The sequence below is a fragment of the Lutra lutra genome, chromosome 13 (assembly GCF_902655055.1).
Source record: "Lutra lutra chromosome 13, mLutLut1.2, whole genome shotgun sequence".
NCBI classification, from domain to species: domain Eukaryota; kingdom Metazoa; phylum Chordata; class Mammalia; order Carnivora; family Mustelidae; genus Lutra; species Lutra lutra.
The window spans coordinates 78,556,582-78,576,496 of record NC_062290.1 but is presented as its reverse complement, the minus strand read 5'-3'; the positions used below and the strand labels follow the sequence as shown (position 1 = coordinate 78,576,496).

Genomic DNA, 19,915 nt, shown 5'->3' with positions numbered 1-19,915 from the left:
AGAGATGACTGAGCTGGGTTTCAAGCTCCCTTCTGTCTGATTGCAGAGCTCAGAAGCCTTCCATACCACACCAACTTCACTTCTGGGATTATGTGCGAATGTAGGATCTCCCAGAGAGAAATGCCATACTAGAGATAAAGGGGACCACTTCCACTGGGAAGCCAGACCTGGTTTTGTCACACACACTTGGTGTCTCCTTCCTCTCAGCCCTGTGGGAAGTCTTCATTAAAGCAGCCTGGCAGTTTTCCTGGGACAGTGCAATTACATCTCCTCCGGACCTTCTCGTCTTCCTGACTGTGGTCCCTCCAGGTCTGGGCTGGGCCTGCCTCCTCAGTGAGTCCTACTGCTTGCCCAGATCATAGCACACACTTGGTGCACAGGGAACCGTTCTGTCAATGAAAGGGGGTCTCTTCTAAACTTGAAAGTCCCTGAGTCTCCTTCTGAGGAGTCTCCTTCTGAGTCTTCCTCCCTGAGGTCTTTTCAGTCTTTCTCATAGATTCATTTAAGTAGGTCCCAGTTTCTAGTTATCTACTGCTGTGTCACAAATGGTCCCCATATTTGCAGATTAAGACAAGAAACACTCATTATGTATTTATTATCTCAACAAACATAGGTTTATTAACATTTCTTACTTTAGCAGACGTTTATTTTGTGGGGCAGAGACCCAGGTACCGTGCAACTGTTCCTGTAGGCTAAGGTTTCTTTTCTTTCTCTCTCTCTCTGTCTCTCTCTTTTTTTTTTTTTGAAGATTTTATTTATTTATTTGACACACAGAGAGAGAGAGAGAGAGAGAGAGAGAGCGCATGAGCAGGGGGAGGGACAGAGGGAAAGGGAGAAGGCAGGTTTCCCGCAGGACCCCGAGATCATGACCTGAGCCGAAGGCAGGCGCTTCCCTGGCTGAACGACCCTAGCGCCCGCCCTCAGCCTAGGGTTTCTCGTGAGACTTCAAGTCAGGTTGTCAGCCAGAGCTGTGGTCCCCTCTCAAGGCTTGACCGGGGAAGGATCTGCTTCCCAGCCCCGTCAAGTCGTGGCAGGATTCCTTTCCACAGGGGCTGTGAGCCAGAGGCCACCCTCACATCCTTGTCCTGGGGACCTCTCTATCTGGCAGCTTGACAACACGGCATCTGACTTCACCAGAGCAAGAAAGTGAGAAGAGCAGAGAGCGTGTGAGCAAGACGGGAGTCACAACCTTCTGTGACCCTGTCACAGAACTGACATCCCATACTTGCCCTGTATTCCATGTGACAGAAGGAGTTGCTAGGAGAGGGTATCGTATGAGGATGTGAACACGAGGATGCCAGGACCATCAGGAGCCATTTTAGAAGCAGCTGACCTTGGTCCCCTTCCCTCTTTCCTTTTCTTCAAACCAGATCTCTCTTTCATTTTGGGTGACTCATGCTTTTTCATGTCTGTAGACTTGCAGAATGATTGATCGCCAAGCTTCAGGTTCTCGTGTTCTTTCCAGAATGTTCTTCAGCCTCCTGGTGTGAACAGCCTCTGATTTTCTTATAGACTGTCTTTGCAGAAAAAGATTTCTGCCTCTAACCCAAGCGCCTCTCTTTGTTTTCCGCCCCAGAGGTACACTTGTCGGGTTTTCCTTTGTCACGAGGTCTTCGGACCCCACTCCTTGGGATGATGACGTCCCTGAAGGGTCCTCAGCACCCAACACTGTGTCTGGTGCTTAGAGATACTTACCACATCTTTGCTGACAAGGTGAATGAGTGAGGGTGTGTCTGAGCTTTGCACAGTGCCAGGAGGGCCGGCCTGAAAAGACATGAAGTACCATCTAGGAGAAAGCCCTCTGTCTTTGCAGTAGGCCACCATTTCCTTCGGAAGCTCTTCGGAAGCCTCTCTGGCCTCCTCTGCCAGCCTTGTGCTGCGTGTGCCTACTGACCCCCTGCCCCGACTCCAGTTCACAGTGTTCTTCACACATCTCCTGGATCACGGGTCCGTTTTTCCACTCAGCTAACTCTCATCTTACCAGCCTCAGCTCTCAGGACGCCCAAACCCGGATTAGGGGTCCCCTCTTCTTCACTGACCTCTGCCACCGTGGCAGTCTCCTTGCATTACATTCTCTGTTTCGAGCCTCCTACCCGACTGGACACTGAGACCCTTAGTGGCTCTCATCTCTGTATCCCCAGGTCAGTGCAGAATGGGCCCTCAAGAAATCTCTGTTGAGATTTCCTCCTGTTACATGGATTTCCTCCTGTTACAGACGAGGAGACTGATGTCCAGAGAGGGGAGGGGCTTTGCCGAAGGTTGTGTGGTGACCCGTGGCTGAGCAGTATTCAGTTTTACTCTCTAGTCCCCCCAAGACAGCACTTTTGACACCGGCCCCAGGCGCTCCCTTGCCACTGAAGGACCAGACCTTAGCATGTCCCTTGGGCTAAGACCACTGTTGTTCTTTTGTGGTGACACACTCAAACCAGCAAGCTTGAAAGGTTTAGGCCCAGAGTATCAGCCTGAAATGGGCAGAGGCCTCTGTATGGAAATGGGCTTGGGGAGAAATGCTGCATAGGACTATTTCTTCGCTCTCATTTTTTCCCTTCTTTTGTTCTCCTTTATATTCCCTCCTCAAAGGTCTAAAAGCAAAGCTGTTTATCTCCAAATGGCTGTTTAAACACAATGCAAATGTATTTTTGCTGAAATGTTAGTGGTCTGAAGAAGAGGCAATGGATTGGAAAACCCAGGGAAAAATGTCCCTCCAGTTAAAGGGCTGGAAGCAGGTGTGTTTATTCTAATCAAGCTCCCAGGTGCTTAGCAGCCAAACTCCTCCATCCAGAAAAGGACAGAGTCCTCTATCCTCTGCAGGGTCCCAGTGCCTTCCTTGGTAAGGGTGAGGGTTTGGATGCCGAGAAGACACTAGGTCTTACAATATGCTTCTCAGGCCAAAGCTCCATCTGGTTCCCTAGATCTACAGGAGACCTTGATGGTAAGGGAGCCCCAGTGTGATGTGAGATGAACGCAGATGTTGCCAGGGTCATGCAGACCTAGTTAGAATCTAGGTTGTTTGTGCAACTTGGGACAAGAGTATGATCTCCTTGTGCTCTGCTTTCCTCATTTTGTAAAATGGAGATCATGGTGCTGAACCCAGAAGGTTGTTTCAAGGACTAGGTGCAACAAGGCAAGTCAGACACCTAGTCCAGGGCCTTGGTTCTCAAAGTTGCTCTTGTAGACTATCTATTTTCTTTTCTTTTTTCTATGTTTGGGTGTCTTCTGTGACATCTCCCTCAAGAGGCCCCTCTGCCTGAGTCTTTTTTGTGTCAAGGCTAAATGTCCCATGTCTTTTGTCTACTGTCCACTTCTGACGTCACCTCTAGCCCGACCCTGGTTACTCTTCTTGGAACATGGACTACTTGTCTATGTTCTGTTTCCAGCATCACATAGACCCCAGTTGCATGACCAGCTCTGCAGCTGGTGAGGTGAGTATCCTTGAGCAAAACACTTCTTTCCTCTGAGCTTCACTTCTCTGATCCACACAATGGGAACCTGAGGAGTGGGTCAAGAGAAAACTGAATAATGGATACAAAGGGTTCCTGTGGAGGTTTAATGATGTAGCAGGCACTCTGCGTACATGGGAACCTTCTCTTAGCTGAAACTTCACTATCCTTCCAGCCATATGGTCTTTCTTCCCCTTCTGAGCTATCCTGAATTTATGCAGATAGTTTTCTGGGTGTAAGGACCAGGCTGTGTATTTACTGGTCCTACCTTTGATGATGATGATGACAATGATGATGATGACGATGATAAAGGCATTCATTGAGCATCTACTATGCAATGTATGTTTTCCCATTTTATCTTTCTAGCAATGCTGTGGAGTAGATGTCCTTCACATTTTGCCAGTTAGGATAATGAGACTTGCCAAAGGTCAATCAAAAAAATAACAAGACTGGGACGTGAACCCAAGTTTCTCTAACTCTGAAGTCCATGTTCTTCCCATTACCTTAGTCTACTAAGCTATAGACTTCACACCAGTCTGTTCAGGTTGTTGGTGGGAGTATTTGGGTATGGTTCATTTTGTTTGTATGTTTGACCAAAGTACCCTAGTTGAGCCCACCTGACTTACAGTCGTTTTTGTGACACTGTGGCCAGTGTCATATGGACAGAGAGTGTAGAATGCACTGTCTATTCCAGGAGATTCTGGTTAAGGTACGAATATTTGTTAGCAAGTGACAAATATCCCAAGTGGTGAACTGAGAAACATTGCTGTGGGAACTGGGACCAGTGGGATCTAGGTTTGGCTCTGAACATGAGGACTCTGGACAGAGCTCATCTCCTAGGCTCTTTCTAACCTTTAGCATGATGGATTGGGCTCACTAATCTAAAGGCACTCCTCTAGCTCTCTTTTCTAGCTCCATGATTATTTACTGCTAGTGGGAGTCAAGGAACAGAAAATGTGTTTGAGGTGAAAGGATATGGGAAATCTACTTTCCAACCTCAAACCAAAGGGCTACCTGAGAGAGAGGAATGGAGACAAGACTATGGAATCTTTTTTTTTTTCTTAAGATTTTATTGATTTATTTGACAGAGAGAGATAGCGAGAGAGAGAGAACACAAGTAGGGGTGTGGGAGAGGGGGAAGCAGGCTTCCCATTGAGCAGGGAGCCTGACACAGGGCTCGATCCTAGGATCCAAGGATCATGACCTGAGCTGAAGGCAGACACTTAACAACAGAGCCACCCGGGTGCCCCAAGACTATGGAATCATAAGGACAGGAACATGTCTAGCTGCTTATAGTTCTGGGAGTCAACTTTCATTTTACACATAGTCCACATTCGGAAGGTTAAAGGTGAAGGGAGATTTCCTAGTACATTGTTAAGAGCTTTGGAAGCTACATCTGGATTTGAATCCTGGCTTTGCTGCTCAGTAGCCTTCCCACCTTGGGCTAGACTCAGTTTCCTTATTTGAAAAATGAAGTGCTAACAAAAATTTATGATTGATCAAACAAAGGAATATCTAAAATATTTAGTGTAGCATGTTATATGTATTAAATGCTCTAAAAATAAAAGACTACCATCACCACCACTACCACCATCATCATCAACAACAATGAAATGGGTCTTCTTTTGAGCTAATAAGCTCCCAGTTTAGGTGATGTTCCAACACAGGTTGGATGTCCATGGGATGGACCATTGTAGGGAGCTACCTGTATTGTGTAATCTGTTAGGGTGAAAGCCTGTTTCATTTCCAATTAATCTGAGATTCTGTGACTCCCATTAGAACATGTGATACAGGGGTGCCTGGGTGGCTCAGTGGGTTAAAGCCTCTGCCTTTGGCTCAGGTCATGATCCCAGGGTCCTGGGATCAAGCCCCGCATCGGGCTCTCTGCTCCGCGGACAGCCTGCTTCCTCCTCTCTCTCTGCCTGCCTCTCTGCCTACTTGTGATCTCTGTCTGTCAAATAAATGAATAAAATCTTAAAAAAAAAAAAAGAACATGTGATACATGGAACAGGACTTAAGAGGAGTCTGGGGTTTCTGTGAGTTAGGGTAGCTTCTTAGAGATGGGAATTCTCTGGCCTTAACAAGTAGGTCTGCCTTAGACATGTTGATAAAAGTAGGAAGAGCACTGCACGGCCATGAGGAATACGTGCAGCTTGTCACAAGGAAAGGTACAGGCAAATTGAAGTGTATTCAAGCGTTTATGGACCATCAGACAAAACCTTGTTTCCCATTATTTCTCAAGTGCCCTCTGAGAATCAGGACAAAGATGGGAGGAGGAAGGCGCACAGAGATTTGATGGAACCCCCTTCTCTTAGAGGCAGGGTGATATAATGGAAGAAACATTGAGAATGGAGGTCAACAGATTGGTTTAGAGTCCCTCTCTGCCCTTACTTGTTATGAGTGTTTGGGGAAGTGAATTAAACTCTCAGAGTTTCCATTTCCTCCAGTATCAAAAATGACAGCATTGCCTAGAGTTTACATTGGACATGTGGAACAGAGGAGATTCTGTAGATAAAAGATAACACAGCTGACCCAGTACATATTAAATGCACAATGAACATTGTTCATTTCCTCCTGCTTTCACAGACCTTGGGCCAATGTCCAGTGACATCTTCTCAGAGAACAGAACGGTGACTTTTTTGTCAAGCTCTGAGAAAAAGCAGCTAAAATGTCCCTTTCATGGAAATGGGAAACTATTGGTCTGATGTTCCTTGGTAGCCATGGAAACATGTGGCTGCTCTTTGCTCTCTCCCTCTGCACCCAGTACTTTGTCCCCAAGTCTTCTCTGCCACTCCCCATTCCATCAAGGGCGTGGGCTGAACGCGATGGTACTGTTCAACAGCCTGTAGTGGTGTAAGAGGGTGAACACAGGGGTCAAGCACCAGTGTCTTAAAAACATTTTTATTTTGTAAGTCATTACCAGCTGATGATCACCTGTGGCTCTGAAAATCAAGGGCCACCTTTCCTTCCTGCCTTCTTTCCTATTTATTTCTGAACCTTTCTAGAGCTTTAGCTCTCAGAATTGTCACCGTGGTTTCTTCCGCACACTGTAGTTTCATGTTCTAAGGACAGCGTGTTTTTCCTTCTCCTAATGCACTCCATCAGACTGATAAATACCAGTTGAATAGTCTTTAACCTTTCAAGCTGACCCCTTGTACCTGCTCTTTTCCTTCTTTGCATGTATTTTTCTGTGACTCTAAAATTCCATTTTCTGTAAACAATCTTTTTCCAATTGAGATATAATTGACATACATCGCTGTATAGGGTTAAGGTGCACAGTGCACATTGGTTTGACTTACACATTTTGTGAAGTGATTATTGCCATAAATATAGTCCGCATCCATCATCTCATATAAAGATTTTTTTTTTTATTTGACAGACAGATCACAAGTAGGCAGACAGGCAGGCAGAGAGAGACAGGAGGAGGAGGCAGTCTCCCTGCTGAGCAGAGAGCCCGATGGGGGCTTGATCCCAGGACCCTGAGATCATGACCTGAGCCAAAGGCAGAGGCTTTAACCACTGAGCCACCCAGGCACCCCCCATCATCTCATATAAATGCAATGAATAGAAAAAGCAAAAAAAAAAAAAAAAAAGAAGAAGAAAAAATGCTTTCATTGTGATGAGAACCCTTAGGATTGGCTCTCTTAATAGCGTTCATATATGCCATACAGCAGTGTTAGCTATAGTCATCAAGTTGTCCGTTGCACTCCTAATACTTACTTACCTTCTAACTGCAAGTTTGTACATTTTGACCACCTTCCTCCTTTTCCTCTTCCTCCCCACCCTCCCCCTCTGCTAAGCACAAAGCTGATCTCTTCTACAGGAGTCTGTTTTCATTTCTGTTCTCTTTTAGATCCCACATATAAGTAAGATCATACAAAATTTGCCTTTCTCTGACTTATGTCTTCAGGGTCCATCCATCTTGTCACAAATGGCAGGATTATTTTTCATTTTTTACGGCTGACTAATATTCCATTGTACGTATACATGTATGTAGGTATATGTGCACACACACGAGGGATAGATGGGTTGTTTCATGTCTTGGCTGGCATAAATATGCTGTTTTAAGCATAGGGGTACAGATATCTTTTGAGGTTATGATGAAATTCCATTTTCTTTTTATGCATGGGAACCGGAAGCATATAGACGTTGGTGTCAGACAAGACTGACCATGAGATTTTCCTCTGTCATTTCTTGGCATTTCCATTTTTAGCTAGAGGTAATAGCCTCTGCCTTGCGAGGCTGTTGAGAAGCTTACAGGCAAATGTAACTAGAATCTTTAACGCAGGGCCTGGCATAGGGGAAACAGTTAATCATTGGGAACTGCTGACATGATTAATAGCAACTTTTGTGTACTTTTTAAAAGTAGCTCATTATTTTTTCCTACTTTGTTTCATGGGATAATGGCTCTGTAATATATTAATACTTTTGGGAAACATCAGGTTAGATTTTGCTAAAGAGAATCCAATGCAGGCCTTTTCAGATATTTTATTTTTTATTTTTTTATTTTTTTTATAAAGATTTTTTTTTATTCATTTATTTGACAGAGAGAGATCACAAGCAGGCAGAGAGGCAGGCAGAGAGAGAGGAGGAAGCAGGCTCCCTGCTGAGCAGAGAGCCCGATGCGGGGCTCGATCCCAGGACCCTGAGATCATGACCTGAGCCGAAGGCAGCGGCTTAACCCACTGAGCCACCCAGGCGCCCCATTTTTCAGACATTTTAATACCTGATACATAAATACAGAAACTCTGGTACTTTAAGAGGTGAATATAGAATGTAGCATGTCCCAGAATTCTTTGAAAATGGAAGTTTTGTGCTCAAGATACATTTTATTTGATGGGAAATACTTCTATGGCTCTTTGGGACATTCAGATACATTTGTGTGGTCAGTGGGTCCATAGATGGGGGCACAGATTATCATCTTACCTTCACATCTTGCCATCGAGGCCTGGGTATAGTGTCGTGAAAAGGGCACTAGGCTGTGGCTCAGAAGATGTGGCTCCGGGCCCAGTTATTCCTGATGTCTAGATAAGAGTGCACCATGAAGTCTCAGGCTTTTTTGTACACTGAAGATAGTAGCAATGCTTATGACATAGAATTTTGGTGAAAAGTGAATGAGATATTTGAGAATGATTTGTAAACTAATAAGTGAAAAAATGTCACCAACACCATTTTTAACATGTCAATCTGTCAGTTCAAATGTGTCGTTCACGGTGTTTGTGGCCATCTTTGTCACCAACACCATTGTTACATCTCCACTGTCATCAGCTGAAAGTGACGTTCATACGTCCAGCCTCCGCCATCTGCAGCTGTTATAGAGAAATCCACAGATCAGCTGTCTGGAGCCCCATGCCGTGTCTGCCACCAGGGGCTTTATCTTCAATAAAGTGCCACCATCCAACATTTGTCTATGGAACAGAGCCAGCCAGTGTTGTTCCCCAGTGGCCCCAGTAGGACACTGAACTAGTTGAGGCCAGGTTGTATTTTCTGGAGCTCAGAAAGAAAGAGAAAGAGCCATCTAGTTCACCTCTCTCACCATCTGCTCTCCTTGTAAGGTCCCCTCTGGTGATGTGGGGTGTTCCCTTGAAGGAGTGTGCCCTTGAAGACCTGTGGTCAGTATCAGGTGGGATGATGAGACCACTGTGAATCCCACTATAGTTGCCACAGGGCTCTAGGGCAAGCTGAGGTCTGTAAGCAGCTTGCCATTTGGGCTGATTATTCTCTGCTCAGGCCATATCTGGCATGTTGATAGAGAAGTTATGGAGGGTAGTGGCTGAGAACTTGGACTCTGAAGTCAAATGGTTTTATAAGCTTTGAGCTGCATGACCCTTGGTGAGTGGTGAGTTCAGTTTCCTCCTGTGTAAAATATGAGTGTAAAATATGAGTGATAATAGAGAACATCTCATGAAGTTTCTGTGAAGATTAAGTGAGATACTACATGAAAATGTTTATATTATATGGCACATAGATGTTTTCATAAATAGTAGTGATGATGCTGATATGATGATGGTGATGGTGGTAAGGTGATATTCTTTGCTAGGAAAGTCATTGTTAAAAAAAAAGAAAAGTAAAATCCATACAAGGTATAATAAAGAACCTCAAAATATGATTTGAGATAGAAAGTCAGGCTAGCAACCTTTGGTTTGGAGGACAGAAGGCTCAAGACAACCTAACTGCCACCTTTCACTCACTATAGAGCTGTCCCCAAAGAGGAGGTATTAGGTGTAGCTTATTTGACCTGGAAAGCAGAAGATGGCTTGTAGAGAGAGCACCCAGCACCCTGAGAACAACTGTCTGAGAGGAGAATTGGGGCTTCATCGGGGTTGAGTTTGCTGTCTCTGGAGGTATGCCTAGGCTGGATGAACCCTTGCACAGACATATAAAGGAAGGCCCTATGGAAGATTGGGAAAACTACAAATGATTTAAAGGATACCACAGATGTGAAAGTTTCAAGGTCAAAGAGCCAAAGAACGCGAGAATCTGGTTCACGCCAAAGATAGAGAGAAGGAGATGAGGAGAGGCTTGGCCCCAGGTGGGCAAAGTAGGGGCTGAGGGAAGGAGAAGAATGCCCCCTCTTGAGCCATCACACTGAAGTAGTGTGTGCACAGTCCAGCCATGAGGCAGCCCGAGGATAGGGGGCCACCTTCTGTAGAGTTCTGAGAAAGTCACAATGTTAAGTATTCATTCTTCCTGCCTCCAACGTGACACTTGCACTTGTCAGACGATGTGCCCTAATTTTAGCTTCCAGAAATACACAAAGAAGTGCAGAGGTGCTAGAGCCCAGATATGGCAGGGATCGCATGAGGCATTCAATGAGGTTCGTGGTAGGAACCTCACATGGTGTGCAAGAGGCTTAGCAGCCTTCAGTTAGGTTTTTGTGTGGTTTCTTCCCGGAGAGGTGCGAGGGTGGGGGTGGGGGGACTAATCTTTACCAAAGAGAGTAAATGAATACATTTGACTAGAAAAGAACCAGTAGCAATATTTCAGTGCTGACAACCTCTTGGTAGAATGGAGAACAATATTTAAGCATTCATTCATTCATTCATTCAACTGATATTTATTGAGCACCTAATTTACTCAGACACACAGACCCTGGAAATACTAGGAGGGCACAAAATATGAGGTCTACCGTGTAACAGACGCACAATAAGTAACTAGTTATTGAATGAATTAATTCTCAGATAAGGTCATTGAGGCTTAGAGGAGTAAGGTGACTTGCCCATGGGGGCCAGCAGCTAAGTACAATGGCCAGAATTCCAGCTTGAGCCGAAGAGTCATATGTCCTGCAGGCAGCGGGGATTTGAAGAACTGAGAGAATGGAAAGATAAAGTACATGTGCCTAGCATTACAAATACACTCTCCCATTTCATCGAAATAGCTTGTCCGCTACTTACGGGCTATAATTGCCATTTCATAGATCAGAACACTGAGGCTCTGAGAGCGTAGGTAACTTGCCACAAGTTAGCTATTGATTGGAAGAGTCTGGATTTCAATCTCTATGTTTAAAACTGAAACCCAGCCTCTTCCTCCTTTCCCAAGTGGCTTTTTTACCTGTTGGGCTCCTCTATCCTAATATCCTGGGCTCCTAGAATCCTTGTCCCTCACCCCAACCCCATATGTCATTTGAAGGAAGAAATGACTTCACAGCCGGGGACCTAGTCTCTTGTCCCCCAGAGATATCAGGAGGAAGGAATCAATGGAACTATGGCTGCTTTAAGTTTTCGGAACACAGTGGCCTGATGGGGTTAGATCTGTTTTTTTTTTTTTTTTCATTGTAAAATGTGATTGATTCAATTCCAAATTTAGCCTAGATTTGATTGTCTTCTCTCAACCTGGCATCTCCAAACTGAGAATCAATCAAACCCCAAATTATAGGCAGCGTGTGGCTCAACAATGCCGAGTGATTTCCGGTCGAATTTCTCAAGCAATGCATTTTATGTCATTCTCTGTTGCCATGAGAGAAGTTGAGGGGTAAGAGGGAGGGGAAATGAAAGGGAAATTAGATTATTAACTTTCTCCAGTTCCAGCAATCAATACACCCTGGTGTAATTCTATTCCTACAACACAGCTCTCTCTCTCTCTCTCTTTCTCTTGCAAGTGACAGGGAGGGAACTATGAACCAGGATGCAATACAGAAACAACTATGACCCTAGCCATCTGACAATGCTCACGTTATGACCTGGAGATATCATTTATTGATCTGGAGCTCTCATTTATTGATTTTTTTTTTTTTTTTTTTTTTTTTTTTGCCAATTGCATGTGTTATCTTTTATCCTCCAATCAACTCTGAAAGAAGAACACTCTTTCCATTTTTCAGGTGGGGGTATTTTGTTCTATTAGTGTTAGATCAACTGGCAAGCATCCCGTGGAGATGTTTGTAGTAACGCCAGGACCTAAACACAGCATGTCTAGCTTCAGAGGTCATGCTCTTTCTGCAACTACATGATGCCATTGTGGGACCTTTGTTCTGGAGTAAGGTGGAAGGTAGTATGATATGGGGGATAGGACGGAAAGAACTGGTTCTAATCTCTCCTCTGCCACATACAAGTTGGGTGACCTTGACCTTAGAAAGTCATTTGATTGCTCTGTCCCTTTGTTCATGTGTAAAATGGGAATAGTGGCGATAGTTCCTTTAAATAATTAAATGAGGTAATTCTCCACTAAAATGTAAGCCTTGGGGACCTTGGCTTTGTTCACTGTCATTTCCTCTTTGCCTAGAACAATGTGAAGAAAAGGTGATGTTCAATCAGAATTGGTTGAATGGATGGATGGATGGGATGGATGGATGGGTGGACGGACGGATGGATGGATGGATAAATGTGAGTGCTAGGCGTAGTGCCAGGATCATAGTAAGCATTTCGCAAAGGTTGGTTCTCTTCCCTGTGTCTGCTTCCTACAGTGCAATACAGAACCTGGATGAGAAGAAGGTGGGTTTTTTGGGAGAGATAGTTTCTACCTTGCTGCTGTCTACAGCTTCTACTCAGAGCTAAATGCTGATGATCAGTGCCCTGGGCCAGGAACTCGTAAGAAGTCACCTCTGTTTGAGTTCCACTGCAAAGTTTCTGCCAGATCTAGTTGCCATGGAAACTCCCCAAGCCCCATGGGCAGCTCCACAGGCATCTGGCCTAAGTGTAGACTTGACCTGCATGCTTTTTTCTTCCTGAACTTCAGAGACAACTGTGCTGATTTCAGGTTTTCACTGAGTGAATGGCTACCCCAGGACACTGTTCATTCACGTTCTCCCTTCCACTTCCTCCCTCTTGCTCTGACTTGCCCTTACTATCCACTCTTTGTGTCTTCAGTTCCTTAAAGAGTACTTCAGTTCCTAACATGTTCTGATAATGTGTTGGACAAAGAAGTAAATGAGTCCTGGTTTCTGCCATTGATGATTAAATACTGAGACTTGGCTTGGAAGTGATTATTTACCAAGGGCCTACCATGTGCTAAAAACTACGCTAGGCATTTGACATTTGCTGTCTCATTTAGCTCTTACCACACTCTTAAAGGATGCATCGTCTTATTCCTATTTTCCAGATGAGAAAACTGAGAGGCAATATACTAAAGTGACTTCACCCCCAGCCCCCACTGACTCTTAATAGACTGTGGTTGACTGTGAAGATTTAAATGACATAGGACGTAGGACAGCTAGGACAGTGTGAGTCCAGGGAGATAGTGTGAGCAATCCCACACCTGCCCCTCAGCCCTCTTCTCCCAACCAGAAACCAGCCCTGTGGGGCCTGGATGGGATTTCTGGTAGTTGGTTAGTTAGTGAAAGGAATGTCTTGGTCACTTCCATCTCTGCTGCTGTGTGGGCCACATCTGAGAGATGCCTTCCCAGAGCCCCACAGCGTGCTAGTGTCCATCCATGGCACCCATCTTCCCAATGCCAGGAGCATTCCACATCTCACTCTCTGGGTCACCTTGCCAAGCATGTGTTCATGCTGGAATCATCCTTATATGTTTGTCCCCTCAGAACAGACTTCACAGAATCTTGAGTGGAAACTCAGTGCTCTCACTGACTGCCCTTTGAGGGTTTCGTTAAGGATGTAGGCATGGGATAATATTTGACTTTTTAAGGAGAGACTTACTCAAAGTACCAACTCCTAGTCCATACCCTTTCTAGGAGAAAACACCGATGTTAGCTTGCATATGTTATTTGGTACTAAACTGTTTATATTTCAGAGTTTGAAACAGTTTTTTTGTGGTTCCTAGGAGAGAGAGAAAATGTGTTCCCCTTTTTCGGGTGGTCATTTTAGGCTTAGAGATTTCCTATCCACCTGACACCAGGATCAACTCTTTAAATTTTATATTTGCTATGCCATTTAACAAATATTCAACAAATACGGTAACCACAAATAGAGGAATAGTCCATACCATAAGCTCTGCCTGAAGATCGGGATGCTATTCTTAAAGTAAGGAATTTCTAGGTGCCAGCCACTGAGCTTAGTGTGAGAAAAGTAAAGATGGTGAAGATGGGATTCCTTTCTTCAGGAAGCTCACTGTTTTGGGGACGCCTGTGTGGCTCAGTCAGTTGAGCATCTGCCTTCAGCTCAGGTCATGATCCCTGGGATGGAGTCCTGCATCGGGCTCCTTGCTCAGTGGGGAGTCTGCTTCTCCCTGGCCTGCTACTCTCTCTGCTTGTGTCTCTCCCTCTCTCTCTGACAACTAAATAAATAAAATCCCTCTCTCTCTCTGACAACTAAATAAATAAAATCTTTCTTTAAAAAAAAAAAAAGCTCACTGTTTATTAAGAAAAAGACATATCCATAGAAAAAATCCAAATTCAGCTGTCCATGGGATTCTTGTTCCATTAGAATTCACCAGCCTGGCAATGTTGCTTGTTTGTGATTAGTCTGCTTTTTGATTGGTCAGCCCCTGTGTCTGTTTACTAATATTTTACTATCATCCCTGGGAGTTTGGATGCATTTGCTGAGATTCTAACATGTCCCAGACCCTATGCTAGACATTGGGATACAATGGTAAGCAAAGAGCATGGTGCCTGCCATCAGGAAGTTACCATCTAGTTACTAGAATCTAGTGTTTGAATGAGATACTTGGAGAAACACAGCAAATGTAGGCTGTCCGTTTGCCTAGAGGGAGAGGAATCTACGTTTGTGGTTAATTTCAATGTGTGATAAGGAACACGGAAACAAGTGGATTTCTACTCAAAGGAAATAATACCTATGCTCATGTTAGCATGATGAAGGGTTGACTGGGGTGGCACTGTGGTAAGGCAGCTCTGCCCCCACCTGGGCCAGGAAGTGGAGAGCACCAGGAGGTGTGAGTGCCGAGACCCACCATGAAAGGCCTCGGACGCCAGGCTGATGAGCATGGATGGCATCCTGTGCCCAGATATTATAAAACATCTCAAGGGGTTCCAGCGGGGAACAAGATGGGAAGATGTGTCCATACCTTGCTCATTCCACATGCAATCAGACGATAGAGGAGAGGAGAGGAAAGAGGTGTAAATGCTAAGCCGCAGAGTAAATAGGAACTGTAAAGGTAGAAAACAGAAGTGTGATGGACATCTAGGTGAACGATGGTGTATTCAATAAGTTGGGGAGCCTGGGAGGAGGAGGTAGAGGGGGGAAGCACAGGTTTAAAGAGAAAATAACATGTGCAGTTTCGAATGTGTTTATCCCTTGGGACTTCCATAGGAAGATGTCTGGGGAGGTTTGGGCAGAATGATTTCTCAAAAGAAGAGCCTTGTGGGTGATAGAAATGTGGGAGCTGTTGCTCTAAAAATAGTAATTGAAACCTTGAAAGTCGATGTGAATAACAAGGCCTAAAGAATGAGACCAGTGGATCCCAGGGTCCTGGGATCGAGCCCCGAGTCTGGCTCTCTGCTCAGCAGGGAGCCTGCTTCCTCCTCTCTCTCTGCCTGCCTCTCTGCCTACTTGTGACCTCTGTCTGTCAAATAAGTAAATAAAATCTAAAAGAAAAAAAAGAAGAGTGAGACCAGTGGGGGCTTAGGACACAGTCCACAGAATTTCTTTTCTGGCCCAGCACTCTGCTGGCCATGCACATCCAATCTACTCATTCTACTGCACCCATTAAATTGTTTCTCATTTTCCCAGGCAAAACTCTCCTCCCCATCCTGTGCCCTCTCTATTAGTTTCTACCACAACTTGCCTTGGATTCTAACTAGCTGTGGGTACCCCTGCCTTTGCTCCCTAGCCTCCAAGTTCCTGAAGATCAGAAACTATTCTGCTCCTGCTCTATGTGTGTCTACATAATAGGTGCTCAGTAAAAGCCTGTGAAATTAATTTGAACTGATTAGCTTATACCATTCTGTGAAAGCCAGTTAGGTGACAGACATTGTGTATACACTATACCATGTCATCACAACCTGTGAGCTATTTCCTACTACCCTCATCATACATGTATGAAAACTGAGGTTCACAGAAGGAAACAGTCACACAACCAACGAGGGCTAAAGCCCAAAGTTGAACCCACGGATGTCGAACTCCAAAGCCCATGCTCATTCCTCGAGGCTCAATGAATTCAACACTTCTTTTTTCTTCCTGCTTGCTTCTAAGGCCAGTAGAGAGTTTAATGCCATCCAAATAATTATCAGGAATAACCAGCCTAATTGAGAGGGTGGGAGGGAGAATTGCCCCAGTTTCCATGAAGCTTGTTCCTTTCATCTACATCAAAGGGTATAAGAAGTCCATTTTCTAGAGAGTTAAGTTGAGACCCAACAAGGGCTGCTGAGATGTCATGGTGAGCACAGAAGTTAGAAAGTACAGTTTCACAAGGGGAGATGGAGAGGAGAAGGGAGTTGAGGGAAATTGGAAGGGGAGGTGAACCATGAGAGACTATGGACTCTGAAAAACGATCTGGGAATTTTGGGAGGGTGGGGGGTGGGAGGTTGGGGGCACCAGGTGGTGGGTATTGTAGAGGGCACAGATTGCGTGGAGCACTGGGTGTGGTGCAAAAATAATGAATACTGTTATGCTGAAAAAAATAAAAAAAATTAAAAAAATAAATAAATTAAAAAAAAAAAAAAAGAAAGAAAGTACAGTTTCTTTTCCAGTTTCTCATTTGGAAAAGAGCAGGGTTCCCAAATTCCATGCTATGCCTATTTTCTTAAGTATCCCTGTGTGTATTTTTGTTACCAGGTTTGCTAAAAAGCCCAGTGAACAAGACAGCCTTGACCTTGATTGCTGTGAGCTCCTGCATCCTGGCGATGGTGTGCGGCAGTCAGATGTCCTGTCCACTTACTGTGAAGGTGACTCTGCATGTGCCTGAGCACTTCATTGCAGACGGTAAGAAGCAAGCATAAAAGATAACCCCGTACATGTTCATCACCTTGCAGCCCCCGCTGGTCAAATGTCCTCCATACACGGCCCAACCTCACAATTAGTTTTTTTTTTTTTTTTAAAGAGCATTCAAATCCAAAGGCCTTAAAGAGGCCCTTATGATTTGGAATCCTGTATTATTTGAATGGAATTACACCGATTTTTGCCATGGGCAAGGATGAGATTTGTTAAATAAAGGAAGAATTCAAACATGAGTGTAGAAAGATTGAGCTACTTCAGAGAACCTACTGTTTCTTATTATGCTTCTGAATTCTATTCCTAACTAAAAATATTCTCCCAAAATACTATTCACTAATTTAAAAATATGACAGACAAGATCATATGAGCTTTGTTGGTATTTCCTGAATATCCTGGAGAATAGTCACATTTCATTCTTTATAAGTATGTTATATGTACTTTATAAGTATGTTATATCCTACTCTTCACCCAATTAATTTGAGTTAATGAGACACTGTAGTCACTATAATCATTTGCAAAGCATGGCCCAAGAAACTGATTAAGGTCCTTGAGATCTATTGTTAAAGTAACCTCCAGAAAGTTGTTCCACTTTACATACTCCAGCGGGATGTGATGGCACCCATTTTTCCAAATGCTTGCCCAAGTTCTTGGCATTCCTGTTCGTAAGTGTATTGAAGGCTTTCAGCAATACAATGAAGGAGACATATTAAGTGTGTAGCTTAATGAATTTTTACAGAAGAGTCCGCTCATATTAAACCACACAGCATTCCCAGTACCTTCAGCTTCCTTATACTCCCTCCCTGTTAATGTCCTCCCAGAGGTGACCACCCTCTGACTTCTGGCACCGTATTAGCACCATTATTTGTTTAGAACTTTTTCCAGTTGGATGTGTATTGAATGTTTTTGACATCCTTACTTGATATTTGTCCACCTTATCTCAATGTAACTCACTTTTATCTTTAAATTTTTAAGTTCCTATTCAGAACTTAGCACCAATCCCTTCAGTATGTCTTCTCCAAAGTGAACCTTTTATCTCCTTTTTCTGAAACACTCAGACTTCTATTAATGCATTCTGTGATTGCTCCCACTTCACCGTGTGATCTAGCCTCTGCTTGTTTTTCGCCTGAACTGCTAGTAAACTCAGTATTTCTGAATAACTGATTTTCTGACCTAAGCACAATACTTTTGGTTCATTCCTATCAAATCGTGAATGCACATGTAACAGGCATGTGAGTGTGAGATAACAAAAGGGGTAGCGAGGGAAGCAGAAGGAACTGAATTTACAGAAGCATTTAGGTCATATATGCTGATGAAAATTCAGATTGGAAGAATTGCAAGAACCTAGGTATGGTTGGCATATTAGAGATGAAAGACCAGGAGTAATAAACACTGAGTTTGGAAAGACCAAAGGGATAAATTTTGACCACTGTTGAAGGCATGCGACCTTATTTAGCTTTACTAGTTCCTACTCGTTAACTGTAGATTGATGAGCCTTAGCAACATTCAAATTTTGAATATTTTCATGCATGTAGATATAGAGCTCCTAAGAGTCTAGGTAACCTGTTCAGAGTCATGGTAAATACCTTAATGGCTAACAGCAGCAACTATAAAAATAATACAAACATGGATTCAAATAGTTTTTCTGTTAACTGCCATTTCTATAGCTAAGTGAAAGACTTATCTCTCTGGGCCTCAGTCCCTGCATCTATAAAATGGGTATGATAATAATATCTATTTCTTTGGATTATTATAAAGCTCACAATTCCACATTTACCAGATTTTCAGATAACATGAAGTTGGGAAGTGGCAAAATCAAGGGGTCACTCAAGAAAACTCTAAAACTTGTGATGGCTCAGAAAGATAGACAAAAATGTGGTGAATTAAAAGGTGCCCTTCCCCAGTGGTCCTTATTCTGTCCTCTATCATAAATTTAAAACCTTACAACTTCCTATAGAGTTGTGCATTTCTGACTCTAGACTGGAGTCTAGAGTTGTGGGAGGAGTTGTGTCTTCTGGTAGATATATCGTCTCCCTGATAACAAGCACACTGCCTGACCCATGGTGGATGCTCAGTAAATATGTGTTGAATGAATGAATGAAACCTAAATTAAAGTAGATTATAAGTGGTTATTTGGGATTCTTCTAGTAGATCACTATGAAGAAAGGGGAGACTGAGTCAAGGAAAACTAAAGCAGAGAATGCATACAGATCAAGGATAATTGAAAATGACCATGGAGTATACAAGTACTAGAGAGTGCAAACATGGCAGGCAATGCTGGGAGACATAGCCCAAAGACTGAGTCTCAGTCTCAAGGTTTAACGGAACCCCTTTCCTCTAAAACAATGCTGCATTGTTTTGGTTAGGAATGTGTCCTTTGAAATGAGTATGTTTGGTTTCAAATCTCAGTTTCCTTATTTAATTGCTGTGAAATATAGGAGAGTCAGTTAAGCACCCTGAGTCTCAATTTTTCTCATCTGTAAAACGGAGATTATTTTGAAAAGATCAAGTGGCACCATATATATAAAATACCAGTAAAGTATCTAAAACATGATGATTGCCCAATAAGTGGTAGTAGTTACTGCTCTTATTCCTAAAATGACCCATAAAGGAAGAGACATCAGAAGCTGGGACATGGCGGAACAAGAAGGCATAAGAAACTAAGTAGATGAGATTCTTCTGTTCTAAAACAGTCTAGCAGATTCTACTGATTCTTCTGGGGATCAGCAGGAATTCAGAGAGCGATGAATACTTAAGGTTAGGTAGATGGCTGTCTAATAGTTCTCAGCAAGCAGACCTTTCCCAGCATGATCCCAATGCCTCCGGTGGGTGGATAACCTATGTGTATTTCACCTTCCATTCCCCCACCAGCTCTCCAAAGTGGTATTTATTATTTCCATTTCACGGATAAGAAAACTAGGACTTGAAAAAGGGTGGAATCCTTTTTTTTTTTTTTATGGTTGTAGAGCTGGGCCTAACAAAGAACCGTTTATAGAATCGGACTAGTGGGAATTCTAGCTTTGATTTAGCTAGATCTGATTTGATCTAGCTGGAGATCCAGGAGTGTTATGCAGGAAGGCAAAAGGGGAAGTGATGATGGTGTCTACTTTCCTGAACCCTTATTACCATTTTGCATTAATTTTTGTAAATGTATTAATATATAACATAAATACAGTAAGAAAACAGAATGAAAGTATA

The 19,915-nt window shown here is 43.5% G+C and overlaps 1 protein-coding gene across 7 annotated transcripts in view; it reads left to right on the top strand.

Annotated features, from left to right (window-relative positions):
* The window catches only part of ASTN2 (astrotactin 2), a 1,447,326-nt gene that overhangs the window by 917,185 nt on the left and 510,226 nt on the right, over positions 1-19,915 (top strand). For 6 of the 7 annotated variants that reach the window (XM_047699297.1, XM_047699295.1, XM_047699296.1 and 3 more), the window contains one exon: positions 16,562-16,708. The exons of the other annotated variant lie outside the window; for it this stretch is intronic. In XM_047699297.1, the coding sequence (XP_047555253.1) occupies positions 16,630-16,708 (79 nt within the window). In that variant the 5' untranslated portion in view covers positions 16,562-16,629. The remainder of the gene's footprint in view (positions 1-16,561; positions 16,709-19,915) is intronic. 7 annotated transcript variants of the gene reach the window in all.